This window comes from Pituophis catenifer, unplaced genomic scaffold, assembly GCF_029215685.1.
Source record: "Pituophis catenifer annectens isolate HBS135680 unplaced genomic scaffold, rPitCat1.0.hap2 SCAF_11, whole genome shotgun sequence".
Classification (NCBI taxonomy): domain Eukaryota; kingdom Metazoa; phylum Chordata; class Lepidosauria; order Squamata; family Colubridae; genus Pituophis; species Pituophis catenifer.
The window spans coordinates 25,202,508-25,230,445 of NW_027256891.1; the positions used below are offsets into that span (position 1 = coordinate 25,202,508).

Consider the following 27,938-nt stretch of genomic DNA (forward strand, 5'->3'; position numbering starts at 1 on the left):
TTATTTGCGTTTTGTTATATTGCACTAAATCAGGAGTCCTCAAACTACGGCCCCTGGGACGGATACGTGCAATGAACGTTTGTGTTGCTGCAGAGAGTCTCCCCCTTCAGGGTCTTTTTGTTCGGGTCGGAGGGGGGCAGAAATTCCGACTTGGGGTCTGCTTCAGCCTCCTGGTGTGGGGCTTGGGGCGAAGGCTGGAGGGAAGGGCCGCTGGTGGCGAAGAGCCGGAGAGCCTCGTTCCAGTGGGACTGCATCATGGCCTGGAACTGGCTGATCATCTCAGCCCACTGAGCCTCCAGGTGCTGGTACCTGGCCTTGCACTCCCGCAGGTCTTCCCTCTGCTTGGAAGGCCTATGCTCCTAGTCCTCAGTGAGGTGCTTCTACTGAGCTTCCTTCTCAGTCAGATCCAATTTGAACTGAGCTGTTTTGCCAACTCTTTCTCGTGGTGGTTGCTTAGTTCCAACAACTGCTTCCTGTTGGAGTCCTAAGGAGCCTGGGCGGGCAAGCGAGGAGTGGCTGGGAGGGGAGGAGCAAGTAGAGGCTGTTGAGGTGCCCCTCAACATGAGTGACATTGAGTTGACCATGCCCACCTAGCCACGTCCACCCAGCCACTCATTAGGCAGATTATATTAGTGGTCCGCGGGATTTAAAATTATGAATTTAGTGGTCCCTGAGGTCCAAAAGGTTGGGGACCCCTGTTCTAGTCCAACTCCCCCTCCTCAAGCAGGAAACCCTCTACAGTTTCAGAGAAATGGCTGCCCAATCTCTTCTTGAAAACCTCCGGTGTTGAAGCACCCACAACTTCTGGAGGCAAGTCTTTCGGCTGATCGTTTTAATTTTCAGAAAATTCCACCTAGGTTCTAGGTTGCTTCTCTCCTTGATTAGTTTCCATCCGTCGCTTCTTGTGCTTTGGAGAATAGGGCGACCCCCTCTTCTTTGTGGCAGCCCCTCCAATATTGGAAGACTGCTATGCCACCCTTGGTCCTTCAGAAAAGGACCAGGGGTGATACGAAGGTCAGATGGGGTCTCTTTGCCCTAGAGGAAGGATGTGCACCCTCAAAATCTGACAGATTCTCAAGGATCCTCACCCGTAAGAATAAATCTGGCAGATTCTCAAGGATCCTCACCCGCAAGAATAAATCTGGCAGATTCTCAAGGATCCTCACCCGCAAGAATAAATCTGGCAGATTCTCAAGGATCCTCACCCGCAAGAATAAATCTGGCAGATTCTCAAAGGTCCTCACCCGCAAGAATAAATCTGGCAGATTCTCAAGGATCCTCACCCGCAAGAATAAATCTGGCAGATTCTCAAGGATCCTCACCCGCAAGAATAAATCTGGCAGATTCTCAAGGATCCTCACCCGCAAGAATAAATCTGGCAGATTCTCAAAGGTCCTCACCCGCAAGAATAAATCTGGCAGATTCTCAAGGATCCTCACCCGCAAGAATAAATCTGGCAGATTCTCAAGGTAAATTCTCTCCCCTCTTTTACAGGCTCCTTGGTATTGTTCCTTCCTCCTCATCCTGTTTCCATTTATCTCGCAGTCCAAAACTTGCTCTGGAATGCTTTTTACCCAGTCTGCTGCAGAGAGAGAAAATCACTGCTAAAGTACATCCATTATGCTCTCAGAGTAATTGGTTTGGGGGTCGGAAAGCCTATTTTCTGTCATTGATGGGGTAAGGATAGGATGAAGGAACAGCTGTAAATTTTTGCAAGAGGGACCTTCCCCATTAATAGCCACCTGCCCTTATCGGTGGGTGTTTTTTTTCTAAGAAAGACTCCACCTTTAAAACAAATAAAACCCCACTCCGAAGTTTCTTCAGCACGTTCGTCTATTGATCAACTGATTGCATTTGATATCTATAGCTAGCCGTCTCAGCAAATGACTCTGGGAAGCTCACAATTCAAAACAATTAAAATTAAAAACAAAACAAAACAGTAAAACAGTAAAATTAAAATTCAAACAGAGTTTCTGGTTAAGGTAAACCACAGTTGGGCCTTATTAGAGGCCAAGTGTTGGACCAGGGAATCCTTGAGAATCTACCAGATTTATTCTTGTAGGTGAGGATCATATTAACTACAAGGAGTGGTACGGTGGCCTAGAGGTTGGAGCTCTCACCTCACAATCAGGAGGCTGTGAGTTCGATCCTAGGTAGCGGCAGATATTTCTCTCTCTGGGCGCAATATATCTGCTGAAACAAAACTCCTCATTGGTGACAGGAAGGGCATCCGGCCAATAAACACTCAGCTCCATTCAGTTGCCCAGACTCCGTCCCGCCAGGGATTATGGGATCATTAAAAAGAGATGATGACGATTAACTGCAAGCTTACAAAATATAGCGAGAGGCACCTTTGTCAATTACGGGCAATAATACAGAAAAGAGAATCTCACCGTCCAAACATTTAAGGCTGCCCAGAACTCTCCAAAACGCGGATTGCAAAACCTCTCCAGAAGTTGCCATCAAAATTTCTCCCGTAAGATTTTCAACATGAGAAGGAGGCGTACATTTTCCTGCATCCAGAGGGAGAGAAAAAAAAATTGGTGTTAATTGCATTGAGTTTCTTTTTTTCTCTTGCTGAACATCAAGTAAATTAAACTACACAGCGTTTTTATGCTGAGGTTGGCTCCCTCCCAGACCTTTCGTTCTTCTTGGATTGTGTTCTTCAGCAACCGACCTCAAAGAGGGGATTCCCTTGTGTGAAGTGCACAAATACACACCCTACCGAAGTTGACGTCCCGCAAGAATTGCAGAATCATATCTTGCAAAACAAACAAACAAAAACAAACCAGCATTTTTGCAAAGAAGATTGGATTCGGTGGAGGGCACCAGGGATCTGATTTTGCCCATCGGCCAAGCCGAGTGAGACCTTTTTTTTTTTTTTTAATTTGATTTATATGCCGCCCTTCTCCGAAGACTCAGGGCGGCTTACAATGCGCTCAGCAATAGCCTTCATCCTTTTGTATATTTATACAAAGTCAGCTTATTGCCCCCCCAAACTGGGTCCTCATTTCACCTACCTTAGAAAGGATGGAAGGCTGAGTCAACCTTGAGCCTTGGCGAGATTCGAACCCTGCAGTAATTGCAGGCAGCTGGCCTTAATAAGCTTAATAACAGGGTACCTTAAACCCCTGTACTACCTTCAGTTCAAGAGTGAATTCAGAAGCTTCCTTTAAACGCTTTCTTCCAGCATATTGTAAAAGGAGGAGGAGGAGGAGGGGAAAAAAAAAAGGCAACCAGAAACTTCTGTGTATTGATTCTTGTGCAAGCTGTAGCCATCTGCCATCTGTTACCCAAACAAGACAGAAAATCAATTTTGCACTACTCCGGCTCACCCAGAAAAAAATAAAATAAAGTAAAAACATTTAAAAAAAAAAAAAAGGGGGGGTCGGTGGGAATATTTGCTTTGGGATTGGGGGTGGGGTGTGTGTGGGGGGGTGACAGATGATGACTTAATTGTTTCCTTCGGCAGGGCCCTCCTTTCTTATCGGAAAGGGAAGAAGAGGCTGCAAAAGGAGGCATCTTAGTTTACGGCCCAGACAATGGATGTGCTGCTGATCTTTTGAGGCAAACACATCCAGCCATGGGGAAGATAATAAGTCTCCGTGCACCGAGGCCTGAACTTCATTAAGAATGATGATCAAGACCAGGATGCTGCATGGGTTTGTTTGTTGAGCCTCCTGCTAGAGAGACATGATTTTCTGGAAGATGTTAACCACCATCCCAATGAGAAAAACCTTCAGGAGAAACTCGTTTAGCCACAAGGGCTATTTGGAATAAATATTAACTTTCCTTCTCTCTCCCTCTCTCTGTCTCTCTCCCTCCCTCTCCTCTCCTCTCTCTCTCTCTCTCTCTCCCACTCCCTCTCTCTCCTCCCTTCCCCCCTCTCTCTCCCTCTCCTCTTCTCTCTCTCTCTCTCTCTCCCACTCCCTCTCTCTCCTCCCTTCCCCCCTCTTTCTCCCTCCTCTCCCTCCCTCTTTCCTTCTCTCTCCCTCTCTGCCTCTCTTCCTCCCTCTCCTCTCCTCTCTCTCTCTCTCTCCCACTCCCTCTCTCTCCTCCCTTCCCCTCTCTCTCTCCCTCCCTCTCTCTCCTCTCTCCCTCTCCCTCTTTCCTTCTCTCTCCCTCTCTCTGCCTCTCTTCCTCCCTCTCCTCTCCTCTCTCTCTCCCACTCCTTCTCTCTCCTCCCTTCCCCTCTCTCTCTCCCTCCCTCTCTCTCCTCTCTCCCTCTCCCTCTTTCCTTCTCTCTCCCTCTCTCTGCCTCTCTTCCTCCCTCTCCTCTCCTCTCTCTCTCCCACTCCTTCTCTCTCCTCCCTTCCCCTGTCTCTCTCCCTCCCTCTCTCTCCTCTCTCCCTCTCCCTCTTTCCTTCTCTCTCCCTCTCTCTGCCTCTCTTCCTCCCTCTCCTCTCCTCTCTCTCTCCCTCCCTCTCTCTCCTCTTTCCCTCTCCCTCTTTCCTTCTCTCTCCTCCCTTCCCCTCTCTCTCCCTCTCCTCTCTCCCTCCCTCTCTCTCCTCTCTCCCTCCCTCTCTCTCCTCTCTCCCTCTCCCTCCCTCTTTCCTTCTCTCTCCCTCTCTCTGCCTCTCCCTCTCCCTCCCTCTCTCACTGGCAGAAGGTTGCAGGAGGCCATTGCAGCCGAAAATGGAGCTCGGGTGTCTGTTTTTATTGGCAGAGCGCTCAGGCCAACACAGGTGCCCCCAACATGAGTGATGTCATGCTGGCCACGGCCACCACAGCCACGGCTACCATGGCCCCCCAAGGTCAAACACAACCCTGATGCAGCCCTCAATGAAATCGAGTTTGACACGCGAGAGAGAGCGAGAGACACAGAGAGAGAGAGAAAGACACAGAGAGAGAGATCTGAGCTGCAAAACCCTATAAAAGCACCAGGGGGCAACTAAGAGATTCAAAACATTCTCCCTTCTCTCTGCCGCCCTCTAGGAGCCATTGCTGATTTTGCAGCTCAGATTGGGTTGCCTTGTTTTCAGAGCTTCGGATTTATTCCGCATTATTTATTTCCCAAAGCTTATCGATACAGTTCTGGCAAAGGCTCAACTGGCTTGCTGGAAAAGTCAGCTGCAGCATTCCATGACAACTTATGACTCTGTCCGCAAAGATAAATTGCTATGAGATGACCTCCCTCCCCCCGCTCCCGGCACTCCCCTTCCTCGTTCCAGCCCAGATAATCGCTTTTGTTTCGCTTCTCATCCAAGAAGCTTCCAGAAGCTTCCTGGATGAGGAGTGAAATGTCTTGAAAGAAAAACAAGAAAGTCCAGTTGCCTCGTTGGGGGGGGGAGGGAAAGCACCTTTGGGACAACTATGACTGAGAATCTCCATAGATTTCCCGCCGACTTCCCCATCGACTTTGCTTACGGAAAGCCAGCAGGGACGGTCGCAAAACACGATCGTGTGACCACAGGGCAACCGGGATGGCTATCAGCGCAAGGAGAGGTCATCGCTGCCTCTCATTCCGGGGTCGTAGCAAGTTCAAACTGACCGAGGGTAAGTTCAGTTTGAACGGCCGGCCATTAAATGAGGACCAGAGGTGGTATTCAGCAGGTTCTGACCAGTTCTGGAAAACCGGTAGCGGAAATTTTGTGTAGTTCGGAGAACCAGTAAATACCACCTCTGGATGGCCCCGCCCCCATCTATTCTTTGCCTCCCGAGTCCCAGTTGATCGGGAGGAAATGGGGATTTTGCAATATCCTTCCCCCAGGAGTGGGGAGGGAATGGGGATTTTGCAGTATCCTTCCCCTGCCACGCCCACCAAGCCATGCCACGCCCACCAAGCCACACCTACAGAACCGGTAGTAAAAAAATTTGAATCCCATCACTGATGAGGACACCCTGCCCCCCTATAATCAGGGCAAGGAAGATGCCTCTCCTGCTTAGGCTGGTCAGAGTTCCATTCCCCCACCCACCCCCCCCTTCGACCATCTTGCTTTCTCAAGAACTTCTGAAGGCCACCTGCAATTTGCAACTGCTGCCTGAAGATGGCAAAACAACCCCACGTTCCTAATTTCATGCAAATCATAATGTCTGCTTGTGGCGAGCGGAAGATCGGTTTCAGCAAACGGAGAAGGCTTGCAATCAGGGGTGGTTGGTTGTTGTTTTTATTTTTTGGCAAATCTTAGGATGCCTACAGATGCCCTAAGGATGATGCTTTTACTCGGCTGTTTTCCTAGAAAGAGAAAACCCAAAACATTCCAGACAGAAAGGGGCACCCTGTCCGGACGGCTGCAATGGCTTTTCAAACCCGTGTGCAAAATTCAAAGACCACAATCACCTTCAATTTCCCCGGGGAGGCAGACAGACAGTTTCCTCTCTGGCTGTAATATCCTAAGATGGTTTGTTGCCTTTTTATCTTTTTTTTTTTCCTGCTTTTACCGTCTGCCCTGATTACTCCATTTTTATGTTTGTCAGCATGGCACGCGAGAGGGATCATTGGTATTCCGCGGATTAAACCGGTGGTGTAAATTATTAAAGGCCTAATTCATAAAGGCATTACACATATACCATATGCGGGGTTTCCTCCCCATCCCTCTCTCTTTCTTGCTTCTCGGTGGCATCAGCTGGGTTTTGTAGAAGTCACTTCTTCTCCTTGGACCTTTTAGCAAGCAAGGAAAGGATCTGAACTGTTAATTTCGCCAGAGTCGGGGCGAGGGTTTCCTAAGAATTAATTTTCTCCCCTTTTATCTCACCGAGTGAACCTGCAGATCCTGGGAAGGAGATCTTCCCTTCCTCCTGACAGACATGAAGGCACGTGAAGGATTGCTTTCTTAGCTCTGGTTGAAGCAGGATACAAATCTTCTTGCTGAAAATAAGCAAGATTCCTTGCATGTGGAAAACTAGCAAGGCCGCCCAACTTCCTCACTTTCCCTTGAAATCAGAGGTGGTATTCAGCCGGTTCGCGGGTGGGCCCGCTCACCCGCCCCGGCTCTATGCCATCCTACTTAGGCACGTTTTTGAGGCCGGGCACATGCGTGGAAGGCTGTTGTGGCCTGCCAGCGGCCTGCGCGAATTGTTGCTGACTCCGACGACGAGGAGGCTGGTGTGGTGCTGTGCCAGCAGCCTGTGCAGCCAGCACTCGAGTCGGACAGCGAGGAGGCTGGAGAAGATGTGGTGCCAGAGGCAGGGATTCAGCCAGGGCCTTCAGAACCTCCAGAGGCTCCTTTAAGTGAAGAGGACAAAGAGGAGAAGCCTGTTCTCGATGCACGGGCACGCAGAGTTGCCAAAAGGCAGGAGTGGTTCCTCAGGAGGAGGGCTCCTCGATACTAAGGCTTGGGGCTAATTGGCCACGCCCTTAGCCTATTTAAGAAAGAATGCAGCTTGCAACAAGCTGCAGGAAACAACTTTAGTTCGCTAATCATCGCGTTGGGATTTCTCTGTAACCTTGCTTCTGGGCTTTCTGCCAACTCCAGTAAGACTCTATCTTATCTGTGGAATTCTGGCAGGCTATTAAGAACGCTTATTAACAGCCGGCATTTGCTAAAACTGCATTATTTGAGTAAACTAAGTTTTGTTCCGAGTTTGTGTGTGCTGTGTCCTTTGGGATCCATAGCTGGGACAGAACAAAGGCGCACGCGCCAGCAAATCACATACATGGAAGACCGGGCACATGCGTGAACGGGGCGCGTGCAGTCACATTTGCGAACTGGTAAGGAAAGTAAATGAATATCAGCTCTGCTTAAAATGCTAGCAGTCATAAAAAAGAGGAACACATAAACGTTACATTGCATGATTTTTGAAGACTGGCCTATCCTTGGGTTGGAGGTCTTCTTCTTCACTGGGCCAGGATAAGAATTCCCCAGATCATCCGAGTTCGATGTCTGTTCAATCTTGACTTTCAAAACCTCCGACGACGGAGTTTTCGTGACTTCCAGGATGCAGCAGGGGTGAAATGCAGCCTAGAACTGTGTTGGCTTTTTTGGCAGCTGCTGCACACGGCTAGCTCCTATTTAAATGGTTGTCCACTAGGACTCCAAGATTCCTCTCACAGTCACCACTATTGAGCGAGGTACCACATATACTGTACCTGTGCATTTTGTTTTTCCTGCCCAAATGTAGAACCTTGCTTTTTTCACCCTTGAATTTCATTTTGTTAGATAGCGCCCGATGTTCAAATCTATCAAGATCCTTCTGGATCTTGAGCCTGTCTACTGGAGTGTTGGCTATTCCTGCCAGCTTGGTGTCGTCTGCAAATTTGATGAAAATTTTTAGTTTAGTTTAGAAAATTTATTTATTTTATTATTCATATTTCTATGCCGCCCACTCTCCGAGGACTCTGGGCGGCTTACACCAAAGACAGTATACTAAATAGCATATTGCCCCCTAACAATCTGGGTCCTCATTTTACCCACCTCGGAAGGATGGAAGGCTGAGTCAACCTTGAGCCATACAGAATCGAACTCCTGGCAACGGGCAGAGTTAGTTTGCAATACTGCATTGTAACCACTGTGCCAGGAAGGAAGGAAGGAAGGAAGGAAGGAAGGAAGGAAGGAAGGAAGGAAGGAAGGAAGGAAGGAAGGAAGGAGGGAGGGAGGGAGGGAGGGAGGGAGGGAGGGAGGGAGGGAGGGAGGGAAGGAAGGAAGGAAGGAAGGAAGGAAGGAAGGAAGGAAGGAAGGAAGGAAGGAATAGTAATAGCACTTACTTATATACTGCTTCACAGTACTTTGCAGCCCTCTCTAAACGGTTTACTGAGTCAGCCTCTGGCCCCCAACAATCTGGGTCCTCATTTTACCCACCTCGGAAGGATGGAAGGCTGAGTCAACCTTGAGCCGGTGAGATTTGATCCGCTGATCTGCTGAACTAGCAGTCAGCTGAAGTAGCTGCAGTATTGCACCCTAACCACTGCGCCAGTTTGGCGCAGAATATTAGTTCTCCTTCATGTGTCAACTAAGGTTTTTTTATTCGCCTCTCAAGTAAATCCGAACGTTTCAGGTAGGAAGTTTTTCTATGGTGGGAAAAAAAAAAGGGGGGGGTGTAAGAAAACCCTGTATCCCCTTCCCTGGAAAGTCCTAGGAAGGACTAATTTCTTGTTGCTTCTTCTGCCAGCCACCAAGCAGCTTCTCCAACCCTTCATTTGACGGTTTCGGAGTCCTGCGAGACACTTCAGGTAGTCCCTTAAATTAGAACCAATACTGGGATCAAAATTTCCTTTCTTAAGCCAAGATGGCTGTTCCGAGCCGTCTTTGCAAAACGTGCCGAGCCGTAAAATGTTTTATTTGTATCCCACCTTTATTATTTTACAAATAACTCAAGGTGGCCAACATAACTTCCCTCCTCCTATTTTTCCCCACAACAACCCTGTGAGGTTGCGTTGAGAGCGAACGATTGGCCCAAAGTCAGTTAGCCAGGTTTTAAGGCTAAGGCGGGACCAGAATTCAGTCTCCTGCTGATTGGCCCAATATCATCCAGTTGGTTTTCATGCCTAAAATGGGACAAGAAGTCTTCTGCTGATTGGCTCAGTCACCCAAGGTGGGACTGGAACTCCCAGTCTCCTGGTGATTGGCCGAGTTACCCAACTGGCTTTCATGCCTAAGGCGGGACTGGAACTCCCAGGTTCTAGCCTGATGCCTTAACCATTAAGACCAAACTGGCTCTATAAACTATGGTTTAGATGCGCGAGACTGGGTTAACCTCCTGTGGTTAAACCCAAAAAACGTGACAGCCATCCATTCTATTCGTACAAGCTAAATGTCTCCAAAACCTGTATCCCGGATCATGTTACACGTGATTTCGACTTACAACAGTCCACTTAGTGACCGTTTGAAGTTACAACAGCTGTGAAAAAAAAGTGACTTTATGACGGTCACCGTCCCTGGGTCACAAGATTCCCTTTGCCGACCTTCTGAGAAGCAAAGTTAATGCGAGAAACAATTCACTTAACAAATTGGCCAAAAAAAGAAAAAAAAAAAGTCGTAAAATTGGGCAAAACTCACTCAACAAATTTTCTCATTTACCAACGTCAATTCTGGGCCGAATTGTGGCCGTAAATTGAGAGCTACCTGTATTTGATTCTGGAAACTGAAGGTCACAACGGAACGCATTCCTTGTTAGTCGAATTAAGTCAAAGTAGAAGGGTGTTCCTTTCTCAAAAACACCAGACACACCCCTCCCCACAAGGCCATTGAACGGAGTTGGGAGACCACGGCCAACACAACAGTAAATCCAGACTGGGAGTAGGTCTATCGAGTTTCTGTCATCCAGGTCATGGTTGTCCCAAAAGTGCTTCCCCCCCCCCACCCCCACCCCAAGAAGCAATTTGGACTTTCTGTTTTTTCATTGAAGACCTTTCGCTTCTCATCCCAGAAGCATCTTCAGCTCTTGAGAGCAGAAGCAGCTTCCGAGAGAAGCTGAAGAAGCTTCTCGGATCGAGAAGCGAAACCTCTTCAAAGAAAAAACCAGAAAAGTCCAAGTTGCCTCTGGGGGGGAGGGAGGGGGGGAAGGATTTTTGGGGCAAGCCTGGGAGTCCATTTCTCCCTCACCTTGTTTCTGTGTCCCATGACCAGTGAACTTCCGGAAGGAGTCAATTGGGGGGAAAAAAAAGAGAAGAAAAAAACGCCATGAGAATCAACACACGAGACAAAAAAGGCACATTTTAATATTTACAAAGCATAGCATTTGGGCCAGGAACGTACCCCACACATCTATTATCAAGAAATTCTCTGCTCTTCCCTTTCCTCGGGTCACCCTACACCTTTGCAAATGGCGGCTCGCACCCCCCGTTTTAAGTCTTTCCCTCAGCTTTTGATATTGTTCAAGTATAATAAGATTCAAATTTGCATAGTGTCTTCGATCAGCAAACCCCCCCCCCCTCAACGCGGCCATCTTGTCTCAGATCAACGGCCCCATCCCGATCGCCCTCAACGAGAGGTCCGTGCCGCCATCGCCCGTTATCTTGCTTTTAGCCGCGGCTCGAGAAAACAAACCTCGTTTTTTTTTTAAAAGCAGGAACTCTTAGAATATTGTCAAGAAGTTTTAAAAATGTAATACTGTTTATTTTTTGCTTCAAAAACATTTTCAGCATTCTAAACATACAAAAAAAACCAAACGTAATGTTCCGTCGCAAATTTTTTTTCCTCTTTTTCCCCCCCCCCCTTCCCGTTTCTTTTTATTTTTATAAAGTACAGAGGCGGTTTTTTTGAACTTCTTCTGCGCCTTCTTCCCCTCAACTTTTAAAAGCGGACCGCGGGAAGGAGACTTTTTAACAAGCTCTGGTTGAAAAACTACCCCGCTTTAAACGAAAAGAAAAAGAAAAAAGGAAAAAAAAAAAAAAGGAAAAAAAAAAAGGAATCCATAACGATTTCTTGTTTTTTTTATCTCATGCCGGCTGAATTCCCCCTCCCCTCCCTTTTTCTTTCACAACTAAGAATGGCCGCAGAAATGCTATTTCACTATATACAAAAAGACAACTTTTAAGCTAAATGTACGCTCACTGTAGTGTAAATTAGATCTACTTTCGTGGTGCACGCTTTGAGACACGGCCTCTCCCGAGGAGAGGGGAGGAAAAAAACACACAAGAGAGGCTTTTTTTTCACCCCCAAACCCCCTTTTAAAAGCCTTCCCCCTTTCTTTCTTTTCTCAGGGGTCATCAAAGCATGAACTACAAGAATTTGTCTAGTTTTTACAAACTATAGATATGTACAGTTTATAACCCAGGATTTTTCTAGCCAATAACCATATAGTTAAACACCACCTTACAAATTAAAAAATAAGATGCTTGAAACATTTTTAAATGCTTTGTTACACCGACAGGAAAAAAGTGCACAGAGTTAGGAGAACACGAGAGTTTCCGTTTTGTTTCCATTTTGTTTTTTCTCTTCCTTTTTGTTTTTAAAAATGTTTGGAAATATGTACAACTTTGTTACACAGGCGGGGAGCCCCCCGAAGGAGGGTCCCTAATCTACTGAATGTAAACCAGGTTAAAACAATGGTTGTTGTTGGTTTCCATTTTTGTTTCTGCATTTTTCCCTAGCGTGCTTTTTATTTACGGACTTCCAAAAAGGCTACAGTATATTGTGATCAAAAAAACCAAATTTTTGGGGTGGTAAAATCTTAATAAAGGACAAATAAGGCACCGTCTCCAATGAGAGGCGCAGGATTTCGTGTGTGTGTGTTTTTTTTTTTCTCTTTTCCGAATGGTGTTTCCCCTACTCTATGGTATTCACATGGAAACGAGGATTATACACAGTTTCTCATTCGTCGTCTTCTTCCTCCTCCTCCTCCTCGTCTTCCTCATCCTCTTCGTCTTCCTCCTCCTCCACTTTTTTCCGAGCTGCTGCTGCGGTTTTGGCCGCTGCGCTTTTCGCGCCGTCGAATTTGCCTTTAGATTTGTAATCTGCAACATCCTGTAATATTCAAACAGAGAAAGTTTAGTTTGCCCTTTACAGCTGCTTTAGGTAAAGGGCCCAAATATTAACAGATTAACAGAGTTGGAAGGGACCTTGTAGGTCATCATCCTGGTTGCTCTTCTCTGCACTCTTTCCAGAGTCTCCACATCTTTTTTATAGTGTGGTGACCCAAACTGGATGCAGTACTCTAGGTGTGGTCTTACTAAGACTTTATAGAGTGGTATTAGTACCTCACTTGATCTTGATTGAATCCCTCTGTTAATGCAATTAAGGATTGCTGGCTCATATTTAGTGCTGGTTGTCCACTAAGACTCCAAGATCCCTCTTAAGTTACTGCTATTAAGCCTAATTAAACCTGGGCTTAAATGGCCGAGCCAAGGCGCAGTTGGTTTATCTTCAAACTTAATTCAATGCTTTAAAACTGCCTGAATTTGGAAACGGAAGGACACTTCAATTCCCACAAATGGCTGCAAAAATGGACGGAGAATGGCTAAATTGACTGCTTTGATTTAAAGAAAACAAAAAAACCGCAATACTTTTGTTTCTACTTGGAAACCGCTTCTGGACTTTGTGCTTGAGGTTTTAGAATTTAGAATAGAGCTGGAAGGGACCTTGGAGGTCTTCTAGTCCAGCCCCCTGCTGAAACAGGAGAACTTCGAATCTCGCTGCTTGAGGAAGTTGCATAACATTCTCAGAGACTCTTCCCATCCTGCTTACAATCTTTTTGGACTGTTGCCTTCTGGCAGAAGAGACAGAACAATTAAAACTCGGACCACACGTCTTCTGAATAGTTTTTATCCCAGAGTTATAATTGCACTCAACAATGAACTAAAGGGCCACCATCAGTGAGCTATTGGACAGCATTATGTGGTCTGTTGTGTGGATGTTTGGGTGGTTTAGGGGTGGGGAATTTGTGGTGGGTGGGAGTGTGTTTGGGGATTGTTATGTGTGTTGGACCTGGTCTTTGGCTGTTAAGTGAATTTCGTTGTATGGGTATACTGTGTATACACGTACAATGACAATAAAGTTATTTATTTATATACCATTTTAGATAAGTGACTGGGTAAACTCTCCTTAAAAACCTCCATTGATGGACCCACGATTTATGATGGCAATCCGTTCTACTGATTAATTGTCCTGTTAGGAAGTTTCTCCTTAAGTTCCAGTTGCTTCTTTCTTTGGTTAGTTTCCAACCATTATTTCTTGTCTTGCCCTCTTGAGGCTTTTGAAAATAATTTGACCCCCTCTTCTTTATGGCAGCCCCTCAAGTACTGGAATACTGCTATCATGTCGCCCCTAATTAGTCTTTTCTTTAGACTAGCCAGAACCAAAACCCGCATTTTACCGATTATATAGCTTTGTTTTTATAGAAATGGCTGGTTTATGTTACTATGTAAAAGTAAAAAATTGAGGTTTGATGCCCTTATCTTATTCTACTGCACCAAATCGAGTCGGAAGTCCCTGCCTTTTCTTTTTGCCTTCCCTTCCCCCTCCCTTATTTTCCTACTATTTCCTTTTCCATTTTATATTATAAACTAATAATAATGATAATCTGCCTGAATTTCCACCAGAATGCCAGAAAACAATGCTTGCCAGCCGCTCGCTAATCAGAGTTTCTGCTACAACTATCTAACCCAAAATAAAACACAGAAGAGAGACAAAGATACTTAGAAAGTTTTACTTCCCAAGGAGTTTCCGCTTGCTCCGTCAACATAATTATCGTTAAATCATGCCACAGATTCCTTGTTGTTGCTTTTGCAATGGATGTGACTCGTCTTTTAAGCACATTTAAGGGCTTAATTCTTCTAGCAGAACTCGGGACGAGGCGAAAACGGCCATCATATATCAAAAGCACATTCCTATCTTCACTAATTTTAGGGAGTTTTTTTTTTTTTTTAAACTCACTTCAAGGTCAGAAACTCATGACATGACCTGCCTGAAGATTCCTACACCGGATGAGTTAAAACATTTCTGATTTAGGAGTGGGGAGGAAACCAAACCCTAAAAGCCAACGATGTATCTGTTGGGACACTTGGCTAAAGATTAGGGAGGAACACGTAGTCCTTGACTAAGGACTGTTCATTTCATAACCGTTGGATAGAGCAGGGGCCTCCAACCTTGACCAATTTAAGACTTGTGGACTTCAACTCCCAGAATTCCTCAGCCAGCTTTAGAGCAGGGGTCTCCAACCTTGGCAACTTTAAGACTTGTGGACTTCAACTCCCAGAGTTCCTCAGCCAACAAAGCAAAGCTGGCTGAGGAACTCTGGGAGTTGAAGTCCACAAGTCTTAAAGTTGCCAAGGTTGGAGACCCCTCGGAAAGAGTAGAGATAGTCCTTAAGCCACTCATTTAATGACAGTTGGAAGTTAGGTCCCCTCAGAAGAAATGTGTCGCAATCAGAAGGAGGGTGTTAGGTTTCACAGCCAGCCAAAGTGGTTAATTGGAGAATTATGTGATTTATGTAAATTAGTGATTTATGACATGGCCAGGGGGGAGGGGAGAGACAGGGTCATAGGGGAACGTAAATCTACGTAGGATTAGTCCTAACTGCATCCCAGTATCGCTGAAATGGTGCTCCTAATAAATGACTGTATTTCTTCTGAAGTTTGGCTCATGGCTCATGAATTAATTAGGGCATCTTTCGGAAACTGGACAAACGACTCACAAGCTATCCTCAAAGTTACCACTGTTGTACCACCACCGTGGTCGCCATCCGGATTACTTGGAAACCGACTCGCACTTATGACCGCCAGTGTCTCATGGTAAAAAAAAATAAAAAATAAAAAAAAGCCAGGCATTTGGCAACTGGGCTGGATTTACCATGATGGCAGCATCCCGATGGTGGCTTCGTTTGCTTGGCTTCCAACAAGCCAGCAAATTTGTGACAAGTTTTGCTGGCTTCCAACAAGCACAAGTCAACAGTGGGTAGAAGGGAAGAGCTGGATTCGCTTAACAACCATGGCAATCACAGTCGTAAAATCGGTTCTAGTCACAGGATGGTTCTTTTAATCAATTTAGCAACCAAAATAAAGACTCCCGGTGATTTTTATCATGTTCAACCTTTGGTTATCTTAGCAATAATTATTTTGGGAGTTTTCTCCTTTCGTTATTTTTTTTTATTTTATTTTATTTCAAATTTATATATCGCACCTTCTCCCGAGGGACTCAGGGCGGTGTACAGCCAGCTAAAAACATACAATACAAACATTAAAAACAATTAAAAGGATATATATTAATTTGGCCCCAATTTAAAATGACAAACCAGTTAAAAATGTTTTTAAAAAATGTGAATTTTTTGTGAATTTCCAAGCCTGGCATCCTATTTTCCAATAGAAAAATAGAATCCAGTTAAGAAAATTATCTATAGATCGAAGCTGAACAGATAGGTTCTTGGCGTTCCTCGAGCTTGGGTGCTTTCCTGAAGATTGCCAAATATTCCACTACCAGTCTAAGTTACATCACCAATGCAGGGAGGAGTGGCGTTCGCTGGTTATTTATAAATTGGCCTGCCCAACTTAGCTGGGGTGTGGTTTCTTCCCTCATTGTTTTGTCTGCTGCTTCTTCTTGCTTGTCTAAGTGTTGGCAATTGGATTGGCCCTAGGCTACTCCAAAGTTGCACCAGATAAACAATCCAGGGAGAAACAATATCCTAATCATGGAAAAAGCCACACTTCAACCCATACTCCTCCCTCTGTTGCACTGATGAGGTTACTTAAGCAGGTAGTGAAATGTCTACAGGAAAACGCCTGAAGAATACCAAGAGCCCAATCCGCTTATCTGCTCCTGGAGGAAAAGCAGAATACAAACAGCAATAAATGCCAGTCCAGAACACTTTTTTTTTAAAAAAAATTACTCAGCACTTCTTGGGGATATCTATATTTTCTCGGGAAAAGGGGGGGGGCTGGCATCGTTCGAAATAGCAGGAAAAGAGCGGGGAGGGGGAAAAAACACCAGTGCAAATAGTCCTATTTGCAATTTTCATTTTTTTTTTTAAAAAAAAAGACCTTTTAAGTTATCTTTTTTATTATTTTGTTGAAATGTAGATTGGGGTTTTTTTTCTCTCTCTCTCTCTTTCTCTCTCTGTAAATGGAACTGTAGTGTCACTAACTAACCCTTAAATTGTGCTGAGACGTTGTGCACCACGGAGGTCTTAAATTTTTTTTAAAAAAATAAAATCATTGAAATGCCAGTTTACCATTATCTTTAGAAGGGGGTTCTCTATTTGGATATAAACACTGAAACAGGCTTGGTTGGGATGCTCTATGAACCATCAAGATACGCAGCGGGGACATTCGTGTCTGACTCAAAAGCACCTTTTCTCTGCTTCCCTTCTCAATATTGCACGCGATTATTTGCCGCACACAACATAATATTGTGATTCGAACGGAAGAGAACATTTGTCGCTCAGGACTGAACTCTGGGCTCTTCAGTGCTCTCTTGAGCTTGGCTGTTTTTTTTTCTTGCAGACATTTAATTACCCATCTAGGTAACATCATCAGTGCTAGAAGGGAATGGGGATTTGTGGAATAGATGAGAAGGAGAAGGGCTGCGGGGTCCTTGGTGCTCTCTGAGCTTGGTGGTTTTCTTGCAGACATTTAATTACCCAATTAGGTAACATCATCAGTGCCAGAAGGGAGTGGGGTTTGCTCTTATTTTTATATACCACTGGCTTGGTGGAAGTAATATTGATGGATCTTTGATTAGAATGTTGTTTATTTACTGGTGAGTCCACTAACACTGTCAGAGCAAGCCACTGATATATAAAGAGACAGCAAACCACACACCCTTCTAACACTGACAATGTTACCTAGTTTGGTAATGAAACGCTTGCAAGAATTTATGTTATTATTATTTTATTGTCGTTGTTTTAACTGGGTTTTAATTACGTTACCTTTTATTATTGTATGTTTTAACTTGTGTTCGCCGCCCTGAGTCCTTAGGGAGAAGGGCGGCATATAAATTTTTGGAAATAAATAAAATAAAATAAATAAGAAAGCCTCCAAGCGCGGAGAGCACCAAGGACCCCAAAATATAGGGATTAAACCAGCATCGCACAAACCTATTCTTAGATTCGCTCCACAAAGCAAGAACGGCCCATGGATTGGCTTCTCCCAGCCTGGCCATCAACTTCTCTCCCTGGACCAAAGCTACCCAGAATCCGTCAGGCTGCAGCAAGCAACTCTTACCTTCTCATACTTCTCCTTCAGCTTGGCGGCTTTGTTGTTGTAGGGCTGCTTCTCGCTGTCGCTGAGGTTGTTCCACATTTCGCCCAGCTTCTTGGCTACGTCTCCGATGGAAATGCCTGGATTGGTGGACTTGATTTTGGGACGGAACTCCGAGCAGAAGAGGAAAAATCCAGACCTGGGGAAGATACAGGAGAGCTGAAAATGAGAGCGGGCCAGGAGCTTTGAAGCAAAACTAGGATGAGGTGGCTTGACGTTGCAATGAGTTGCTTCCATTTTTTTAAAAAAAAAAAAATTAAAAAATTCAATGTCTATATCAGAGGTCTTCAAACTTGGCAGCTTTAAGCCTTGTGGACTTCAACTCCCAGAATTCTGGCTGGCTGGAGAATTCTGTGAGTTAAAGTCCACAAGTCTTAAAGCTGCCAAATTTGAAGACCCTTAGTCTATATAAACAGTGTGTTGTCCGAGTGCAGTTATTTTTGGAAAATAGCAATACTCATAACGTTAATAATAATCACATACTAATATTTGCTTATCCATGTTGGTAAATCTTCAATATCAAGATCTTCAAGATCCTTGGTAGTACAGTGGTTTAAAGCACCCTGTTATTAACACAGCTGCCTGCAGGTTCGAATCTCACCAGGCTCAAGGTTGACTCAGCCTTCCATCCTTTCTAAGGTAGGTTAAATTAGGACCCAGTTTGGGGGGCAATAAGCTGACTTTCTATAAAATATACAAAAGTATGAAGGCTATTGCTTAACGCATTGTAAGCCGCCCTGAGTCTCCGGAGAAGGGCGGCATATAAATCAAATTAAAAAAAAAAATTTAAAAAAATAGTTAACCATTTCCTTATTTATGCCTTTAAGTTTCTAACTTCTGTTTCTGCTAGTTAGCCACTGATAAAACAAATCCCATCTTTAAAAGTATTCAGTGTCTTCCTTCTCCTTAATTCTGAATGTTAGTCTACCCATTTCTGCACATTCTAATATTTTTTTTAAATAACATTTTCACCTGTAGGGATCTCTTTCATTTTTCCACTCTTGTGCAAACACAATTCTAGCTGCAGTTAACACACGTGAAATTAAATAGGCATTCCCTTTATTATATTTTTCTGATAGAATACCCAACAAAAATATTTCTGGCTTTTGATCTATGTGTTGCTTTACTATTTTATTTCTAGCCATGTGCGTATTTTGGTCCAATGTTTTTTTGCCCCAAGGTACAATGAGTTGCTTCTAAGGAGGCAGTGTAAGAATGATAACGCTGGAGTCTCAAGCTTGCAAGCCTCTTATTGTAGTTTTTGACACAGGTGTCAGAAGGAGCTATCGAGAACCAGCTGGGAGTCAGCAAAAGATCCAGAACCCCACCAAAAAACTCCCAAACACATCAGGGTTATGTTCCAGCAAGGCTGCAATCCACACCCTTTCGCAAAGCTAAATCCAAAGAGTTTCTCCAACATCCCACTTAAAGTGTCAGCTTTGGAAACCATATTAGGCTGGAAGCTTCCACCCTGCCTCCTTCTCATGTGTGGGAAAGTAGGAGGGGGGGGATGGATTTAGTAGAGGGAATGTATTTGGACAAAATAGCATTCTTCCTTTCGGTCAAGGTCAGGCCGATCCTGCATCTGGAGGAGGAGAGTGGTTGTAGTGATGTCTTGAGATGGGACGGATGGTGATTGGAGCATGTGATCGACTGAGGAGTGAGGGGATGGTTTTTGGGGGTTTTGATTTACTGAGGGAAAACTCGGAACTCTCAGTTTCGGGTTTTCCCAGATGTGCCAGTATACCTACTCTAATAAATGGAACTTTGAGAAAATGCTTGCCTTGGAGTTTTTATTTGGAGTTGGGGGTTTTCTGGAACGCTGACATTAACCCGAAAGGAAGAACAAGCAGGAAAAATGAGGACAATTCAACTTTAACATTATCCCAATTAGGAGAGTTAAGTAACCCGAGTTAGGAATGATCCGTGTTAAATCTATTTTTTTAAAAAAAGACGACAGCCAGGCACGATTTGAGAAGCTATGCTTAAGTAACGCTAATCCAGCTGCAGGGAATTTATAGTATCATAAAGACCCTCTCTGTCTTCCAAAACTGTAGCATTCAAAAACATCTGGATGGAAGCCCGAAGTCTTGTGTGAAATCAGAAGAGGAACAACAGCTGGCTGCCAATCGAACCTGGTTATTAAAGTGTGGTTGTATCAGTTAGGTAAAGGTTCCCCTCGCACATATGCGCTAGTCGTTCCTGACTCTAGGGGGCGGTGCTCATCTCCGTTTCAAAGCCGAAGAGCCAGCGCTGTCCGAAGACGTCTCCGTGGTCATGTGGCCGGCATGACTCAACGCCAAAGGCGCACGGAACGCTGTTCCCTTCCCAACAAAAGTGACCCCTATTTTTCTACTTGCATTTTTTACGTGCTTTCGAACTGCTAGGTTGGCAGAAGCTGGGACAAGGAACGGGAGCTTACCCTGTTAAGCGGCACTAGGGATTCGAACCGCTGAACTGCCGACCTTTCGATCGACAAGTTCAGTGTCTTAGCCAATGAGCCACCACGTCCCTTTGTATCAGTTACTCACTACAAAAATGTCCCATTCGGGATTCAGGCTTTTTTTTAATATATATATATATATATTTATATATATATTATATTTTATATATTTATAATATATATATATATTTATAATATATTTATAATATATATATATATTTATAATATATTTATAATAATAATAATAATAATATATATATATATATATAAAATTTAGGAGGACCAGAAGAATTTTATAAGATTCTCAACTAGGACCATTAATTACCAGCTGGGTTAGATTTCCCCCATGCAAACAGCAACTGAAAGTTGCAGCCCCTTTAAAAACCAGCTTCTTAAAGCTGCTGCTAACAGTTCAGGAATGTCATGCTATCCCATTGCAAGTATTGAACTGCTTTTAAAAATGTACCAGAAATTGAGATGGTCGGGGTGACGTCTACTTACGGCGGCCTCTTGGGCGCATTTGGGTCCTTCTTCTTCTTCCCACCCTTTGCTGGACCGTAATCCTTCATTTCTCTATCATATCGTACTTTGTCGGCTTTCGCCATCTCATCAAACTTCCCTTTCTCTTTGGTTGACATGGTCTGAAAGACAAAGAGAATCAATGAATCCTACAAAAAAACAACAACAACACGCAAAATCCAGCCAACAAACTCCAAATGAAGTCATCAAAGGAGGTAGAACCACAGTTCCAGAACAAGAATTGGGGAGATAAATCCTTTGATGGGATTTTTCAGAGCTATCTGTTCAGGTATCTCTCAAGCATCGGAAGAGATACCAACCAAGTACAGGGTCAATTCAATCTTCAAAGGCAATATAGTGAACACAAGGCCTCACCCACTGTGCTTTAAAGCAACCATACAATACACATTACTAGGATTTTGTAGCTGCTAAAGAGGACATTTTTTTCTGAACAGGTCCTTCAGAGAAAATGCAGCTGTTTCCAAGTACGGAAGATGGCTACTGCAGTTGTGTTCCACATTCTGAAAAGAACTTTGGAAAGATCAAATATGAAACTCTGCAAATAACCAAAAGCCTGCTGAGATATCTTTAGCCACCAGCAGTTGGGCTGATCTTCAACCATGATCAATAAAACTCACTTTCTAGGAGTCCTAAAAAAAATAAATAAATAAATAAACCTCAAGAACATTTTCAGTATCTCAATGGCATGGGTGATATCAGCTAGAGAGAGTATTCCAAACCAGTCAGCAAGAAATCTTTCTCTTTTCCCCAGAAACAAGCCAACAGACAACTGAGTTCATGTTCCTTCCTTTGCCACAAAGTCAAGTTTGATTTGCATTCAGGGCCTGCTGTTTTCAGAAATCATGGGTTGTGGCTTAGTGTAGACCAACTTGGTAGTTTAATGTGCTGTGTGAAGTTGATGTAATATTGCCACGTGATTTTCTCGTCTTCAAAACAAACAGCGAGAGTAGGATTGTCACCATCACAAACCCTAATGAATTTAGTCAAAATAAAGAAAGCCAAATAGTTATGGGGTGGAGTCTAAGCATTCTTCTTCAGAATCCTTGGAGGAGGCCAACTTTTGGTCAAGGGCCCATCTGGAGTTTTGATACCAGGTGGAAGTCGCCCTCCCAAAATTGTTGCCACAGGGGGCATAACCAACCACAAAAATACTCCCAAACTTCCTTCTGGACACGGTGCCCCTATATTCACTCTACTGAAAATAGGATACAAGGAAGTACATTTGTTAACTAAGGTAAAGGTTCCCCTCGCACATATGTGCTAGTCGTTCCCGACTCTAGGGGGCAGCGCTCATCTCCGTTTCAAAGCCGAAGAGCCAGCGCTGTCCGAGGACGTCTCCGTGGTCATGTGGCTCGCATGACTCAACGTCACAGGCACAAGGAACGCTGTTCCCTTCCCACCAAAGGTGATCCCTATTTTTCTACTTGCATTTTTTACGTGCTTTCGAACTGCTAGGTTGGCAGAAGCTGGGACAAGGAACGGGAGCTCACCCGGTTACACTAGAGATTCGAACCGCTGATCTGCCGATCTTTTGATCGACAAGCTCAGCGTCTTAGCCACTGAGCCACCGCGTCCCTCACGTTTGTTAACTACGAGTAGCTAAATTAACCAAGAAAAGGGCCTGTCGAAGGTCATCCGTGTGTGGATGCAGGAGGCAAAATTCAAAATTTTCTTTCGTCGGAAGTTGGATGGCATATCAATTTAACAAATTATGAATTATTTGGCCAGTTCTTTGGAATAGCAGGTGGGGGTGTGTGGGAAAGCACAAGAATTTATTCTGCGGGACACACAGACCGTACCTTCCACCTCTCTGAACATTTCTTGGAAAACTCTGCGAAATTCACAGGAACTTCCGGATTCTTCTTCTTGTGTTCTTCACGGCATGTCTGCACGAAGAACGCGTAAGCAGACATTTTTCCTTTCGGCTTCTTGGGGTCGCCTTTCGCCATGTTTAAAGAAAACGCTGAAAAGGAAAACAACAATCCAAGTTGAAAAACCAACTCTTACATTTGCCCCATTGCAGCCAAGCCAATACGTGAAACTCTGCAGCCCCGTCAATTGACTAAGAAATGGGGAAATATTTTTTTTTAAAGGAGGATATATAAATAAATAAAAATGTTTTCCTTCTCCCAGGAAAATCCCTAACAGGCTCACCCAATAGATCATCTATTCCTTTAAAAATTTATCTTCGCCTCTTTTTGATGTTCTGCCATGCACCAGCCTGGGACTACCCATGTCCAATTCCTCTACTCACAACTCATTAAAAAAAAAAAAAAAACAACCTAGCCCACAGGGCCAGAATATTTTGAGATTTTTAAACAGGTGGGTGCCCACTTGTGGATTTGGCAGTCTGGGGCTGCTGGCCCACTCACTTGGTTTTTAAACTTCTGGAGAACTTCAACTTTCCCGTGTCAAGATAGCTGCAGGCAACCCTCTCTCTGATCCCGGGGAAAAACAAAACAGTTCCTCTGAAGACAGTTCAATTCCATTTAAAGATTTTTTTTTTTTACTTAATTATTGTACACATCACAAGACTGCAGTGCCTTTTTTTATCCAAAGAGATTGTGGCCATTAAGAAGGTTGGTCAATCCCTGGCTAAGTTTGGGGGAAAAGGACATTTGTTATCTCATTTACAAGTTTCCTGCGAGAAGGGAAGGATTTGCATTTGCAAAAAAAAAAAAAAAAAAAAAAGAGCTATTTATTTTTCCTGAAAAAAAAAAGGGGGGGCAGCTTTCCTTTCACTGGGGAGGCGATCAACCCTCTTCCCTCTGCCGGCGCAGCTGGGGAAAAATAAAATCTTTGCAAAAAAAAAAAGTTGAAAATCCTTTGCATTATTATTATTATTATTATTTGGAAAAAAAATACTATCTCGGTGGCTGGCACGCCTCCCCAGGGGGAAAAAAAAAATAACCATTCCTCCTTCTGTCCTTTTGTAAAAGTTGCGTTTTTAAACAACAACAACAAAAAAAACCCCTTCCCCGTTCCTTTTGCAAAAGTTGCATTAAAAAAACACACACACGCCACCCTTACCCCCCCTTTCTATAAATACATCTTGTTTGTTGCACCATCTGCAAAAAAAAAAAAAAAAAAAAAAAAGAGAGAGAAAAAAAAGAAAGAAAAAAGAAGAAAGTTTCAAAAAGCAGAAGAAATGGGGGAAAAAAATTTATTGCGGTCCGCCCCCCTCGTCTCTCCACCCCAAGGTCATTGGGAAAAATAAATATTTTTTTCCCCTTCGGTGGGGGGGGGGGAGGGAAAAAGGAGGCAAGGAGGGGGGGGGGGCTACAAGGGCAGGTGCCCCCCCAAGAGACAGAGAGAGACCCCCCCCCTCTCCCCACCCCAAATTTGGAGGGGGGGGAAACCTGCCCTTGTCTTGGGGTGGGAAAAGGGGGCGAAAAAGCCCCCCCGTCAAAACCCCCCCCACCAAAAACCAGCGCCCGTTTCCCGGTCCCAATAATTCACCTTCCATTTTGTGAAACGTTTCTTGATGAAAGAAACTGCCTCTCAAATCCACCTTTGGGGAGTTCTGGGGGTCCAGCGGGGTTCGGGGAGTCCTGGGGGTCCCGAGCGGAGACCCTCGTCTGGGCTCCTTGGCCCCTGCGCAGGCAATCCGGCTTTGCTAAGGCTGGGAGAGAGCGAGAGAGAGCGGAGCGCTTCCCTTTCGCCTCGTCAGATCCCCATTCGCTAAAATGGCTTCTCTAAAGGCAATGCGAGCCGCTTTAACAAAGCCACCGGCGCTCGCCTTTTCCGTTCCAAGCCTTTTGTCGGACGGCCATCCGGAGGAAAAAAAAGGGACCGGGCTCTTTTTGTAGAAAAAGCGATGCTCTTTCTAACCAGCCCGGTCTCGAAGCGGAGAAATGACGGGAAAGGGCCGAGAATCCGGTCGGAAAGAGGCCTCCCCCCCCTTCCTCCTCTCCCCGCCGTTCCCCCTGCTTAGCGCAATCGCCAGTCTTAACAAAGGCTGCGCGCAGCCATTACAAGCCTGGTCGCCCAAGGAGAGGAGGAAAGGACGCCCCAAAAAGCCCGATTCGGGGCTTCAACGCCCCGCTAAGGGCACGAGAGGAGAGAGATAAAGAAAAGGGGGCGTTTGAGAAAGGTTGCGGGGCTCGGGGGGGCCCCCGGGCGGATTTTGCCCCCGCGTCGCTCTCCCTCCCGTCTTTCTTCCTTTAGGTCTGCTACTGTAACGCCAGCCATATTAAGGCAAAACACACACAAGCAAAAAAAAAAAAAAGCCAACAGCCCACGACCGCGCGAGGAAGGGTCGGCTCGGGGTCTCGCGGAGGACGGAGGAGGACGAGAGGGGCCTTTTCGGAGAGGGGAGAAAGAAAGCGAGCGGAAACGAAAGGTTTGGGGGCGATCCGACGGAGGAAAAAAAAAATAAACCCCACCAAAAAAAAAAAAAAAAAACACCCCGACCAAGGGAAACGAGAAGGGAGGGGGGGGGGTTGAAATTATTTCGCTCTGCCCGGGACTCGCAGGACTTGATATATCTCCCCCACCACCACCACCCCTTCCCACGTTTCTGTCAAGATGCTTTTAAAAAAAAGGACGGACAGCCATTATGAATGCAGAATAAAACGGCAAGGCACTGCGCACGGCCGGGCAACTTGGACCGGCCCCGATCCTGCCCAAAGACCCCCCCTCCCACCCCCCAAGCGCAAGGATCAGCGCAAAGCCGGAGTCCCATTCCCTTTCCACCCCCCACCCCTCCCCATGCGGGCTTTTAGCAACCGCTGCTGCACCAAAACCCATGCTCCACTCCCGGAGCCGCGGAAAACCCATGCTCCGCGGCTCGGGGTGGGGTGGGGGGGCGTGGGTGCGTGCAGGGTGGGAGATAAGAGATATCTCAAGGCACCCAGACACGTTTTCACACACACACACACACACACTGCAGATTAGGCACCCCCACTCCGGAAGAATCCCCTTTTCGCCCCCTGCAAAAAAAAAAAACCCGCACACGCGTGGAGAAGCCCCCCACCCACCTACCCACGAGGCAGAGAAGGGGAAAACTCCCTTTCCACCAACCAGCCCAATCTGGGACCAATCGGATTTTTTTTCCCCCCCTCTCCTTATTAGAAAGAAAAAAAAAAAACTAGGGAAAAGAGAGGAAGAGAAAGAGAAGGGGAGGAAAAGAAGAAAAAAAAAAAGAGTTAGAAAGTTGGTGGGGAAGAAAAAAAAAAAAAAAAGAGGAGGAAGGCATTCAAAAAAAGCCGGAATTGCAAAAAAAAATAAAAAAAAAATAAAAAAAAAAAAGGAAAGGAAGAAGAGAAAAAAAAATCGATACTGTATCGACGGGGTTGGAAATAGATACAGTGTATTTAAATGTGTGTCTGTATGTATATTTATATATATGTATTTTTTTTTTGGAAGGGGGAAAAAAAACAAACAACAAAAAAAGAAGGGTGGGAAAAAAAATAATAATGAAAAAAAAAAAAGAGGGGAGAAAAAAAAAAGGAGGGGAGGCGGGAGTCGGGGAGCTGCCGGCCCCCCCCCCCCCGGAAAAAGTTGCCGCGCAGGGCTGCGGGCACCTACCTGTATTGTTCGCGTGAACCTAAGCAATAAGGGAAGGAAGGAAGAAAGCGAGGCGCTCGCACGACGCGCTAAAGGCTCAGCGCTGCTGGCGGCGGCTGGTCAGCCTCGCGTTGGCTGCCTACGAGAGCGGCCTGATTGGCTGCGGGGCTCTGCCGTTTAAAACAACCTCCTCGCCTCGCCATTGGCCCCCGCCCTCATGAATATGAAGCAGGCGCCCGCGCGCCCATTGGCTGGCCGAGGCCAGGTCATTCATTCAAAAAGGGGAAAGAGGAAAAAAGGGAAAAAGGAAAAAGGGGAAAAAAGGAAAAGAAAAACAACAAAACACCCACCCCCGCTTGGCTCTCCCCCCCCCCCCCAGGTAGCACACAGACACCGGGGAGGGGAGAGGGGCAGGGAGGGGAGAGAAAGGGTGGGGGAGAGAAAGAGAGTGAGTGAGAGAGAAAGTGAGAGAGGGAGAGAGAAAGAGAGTGAGTGAGAGAGAAAGTGAGAGAGGGAGAGAGAAAGAGAATAAGAGAAAGGGAGAGAGGGAGAGAGAGGGAGAGAGAAGGAGGGAGAGAAAGGAGAGAGAGGGAGAGAAAGGGAAAGGGAGGGGGAGAGAAAGGGAAGAAGGGAGAGAGAGAATGGGAGAAAGGGAGAGAGGGAGAAGAAGGGAGGGTGAGAAAGTGTGAGGGAGGAAGAGAAAGGAGAGAGAGGGAGAGAGAAAGAGAGGGAGAGAGAAGGAGGAGAGAAAGGAGAGAGAGAGAGAAAGAAAGGGAGGGGGAGAGAAAGGGAGGAAGGGAGAGAAAGAATGAGAGAAAGGGAGAGAGGGAGAGAAAGAGAATAAGAAAGGGAGAGAGGGAGAGGAAGGGAGGGAGAGAAAGGAGAGAGGGAGAGAGAAAGAGGGAGGGAGAGAGAAGGAGGGAGAGAAAGGAGAGAGAGGGAGAGAGAAAGAAAGAGGGAGGGGGAGAGAAAGAATGAGAGAAAGAGAGAGGGAGATGAAGGGAGGGAGAGAAAGTGAGAGGGAGGAGGGAGAAAGTAGGGGGGAGGGAGGAGGGGGAGAGAGATGGAGGGAGGGAGAAAGGGAGAGGGGAGAGGGAGGGAGAAAGTGGGAGAGAGAGAAGAAGGAGGGGAGAGGAAGAGAGAGAGAAAGGGAGAGGGGGAGGGAGTGGGGGGAGGAAGAGAGAAGGAGGGAGGGAGAAAAGCTGAGAGAGGGAGAGGAGAGGGGGAGAGAGAAAATGGGAGAGGGAGAGAGAGAAGGAGAGACAGAGGGAGGGAGATAGAAAGTGGGGGATGGGGAGAGGGGGGAGAGGGGGAGATGGAGGAGAAGAGATGGAGGAAGAAAGCAGGAGAGTGCAGGGAAGAGAAAGACAGAGAAAAGGTGAGAGGGAAAGAGAGAGAGGAGGAGGAGAAGGGAGGGGGACTTTGGGGAGAAATGGGGCAAAAATAAAAGGGGAGTGGGGAAAGGAGGTTTGGGGGGAAAACTGCAAAAAAGACAAGGAGAATTCCTTTTCCTCCAACACCTGAGAGAGCCGAAGATGCTGCAGCCTCTGCCTTGGCTTTTCTCGTGGCTGCCGAGACTCCGAATCTGAACCTCGATATGGAACGTCGATGATTTAGGGAGCGAATACCCTTTAGGGTTAGTCAGGATTCCCTCCGATTCATAGGCTGAGTCTGCTGGGACTGTTTGGGGGTGAGTCACCCCGAAAGGCTTTTTTTTTAAACAACAGCATCTTTTAAACCAGGGTCTCTCAACTGCAGGGACATGTATAAGGTATGGACTTCAACTCCCAGAGTTCCTGCTGGCTGGGAAATTCGGGGAGAGGAAGTCCGCTCCTCTTAAAGTTGCCAAAAGTAGAGAAACACAAATTTAAACAGATA

General features: G+C 45.6%; 1 protein-coding gene across 2 annotated transcripts; it reads right to left on the bottom strand.

Annotated features, from left to right (window-relative positions):
* Positions 1-10,972: 10,972 nt before the first annotated feature.
* Positions 10,973-26,197, bottom strand: HMGB3 (high mobility group box 3). Of its 2 annotated transcripts, none has more exons than XM_070952151.1 (5): positions 26,082-26,197; positions 22,352-22,515; positions 20,514-20,653; positions 17,534-17,708; positions 10,973-12,344 (listed from the first exon to the last, which is right to left on the bottom strand). In XM_070952151.1, the coding sequence occupies exons 2-5, from the start codon at positions 22,499-22,501 to the stop codon at positions 12,192-12,194; spliced, it is 618 nt and encodes a 205-aa protein (XP_070808252.1). In that variant the 5' UTR covers positions 22,502-22,515; positions 26,082-26,197; the 3' UTR covers positions 10,973-12,191. The 2 variants fall into 2 exon arrangements, with proteins under 2 accessions (XP_070808252.1, XP_070808251.1); XM_070952150.1 differs by lacking the exon at positions 26,082-26,197 and adding an exon at positions 24,012-24,218.
* Positions 26,198-27,938: the final 1,741 nt, after the last annotated feature.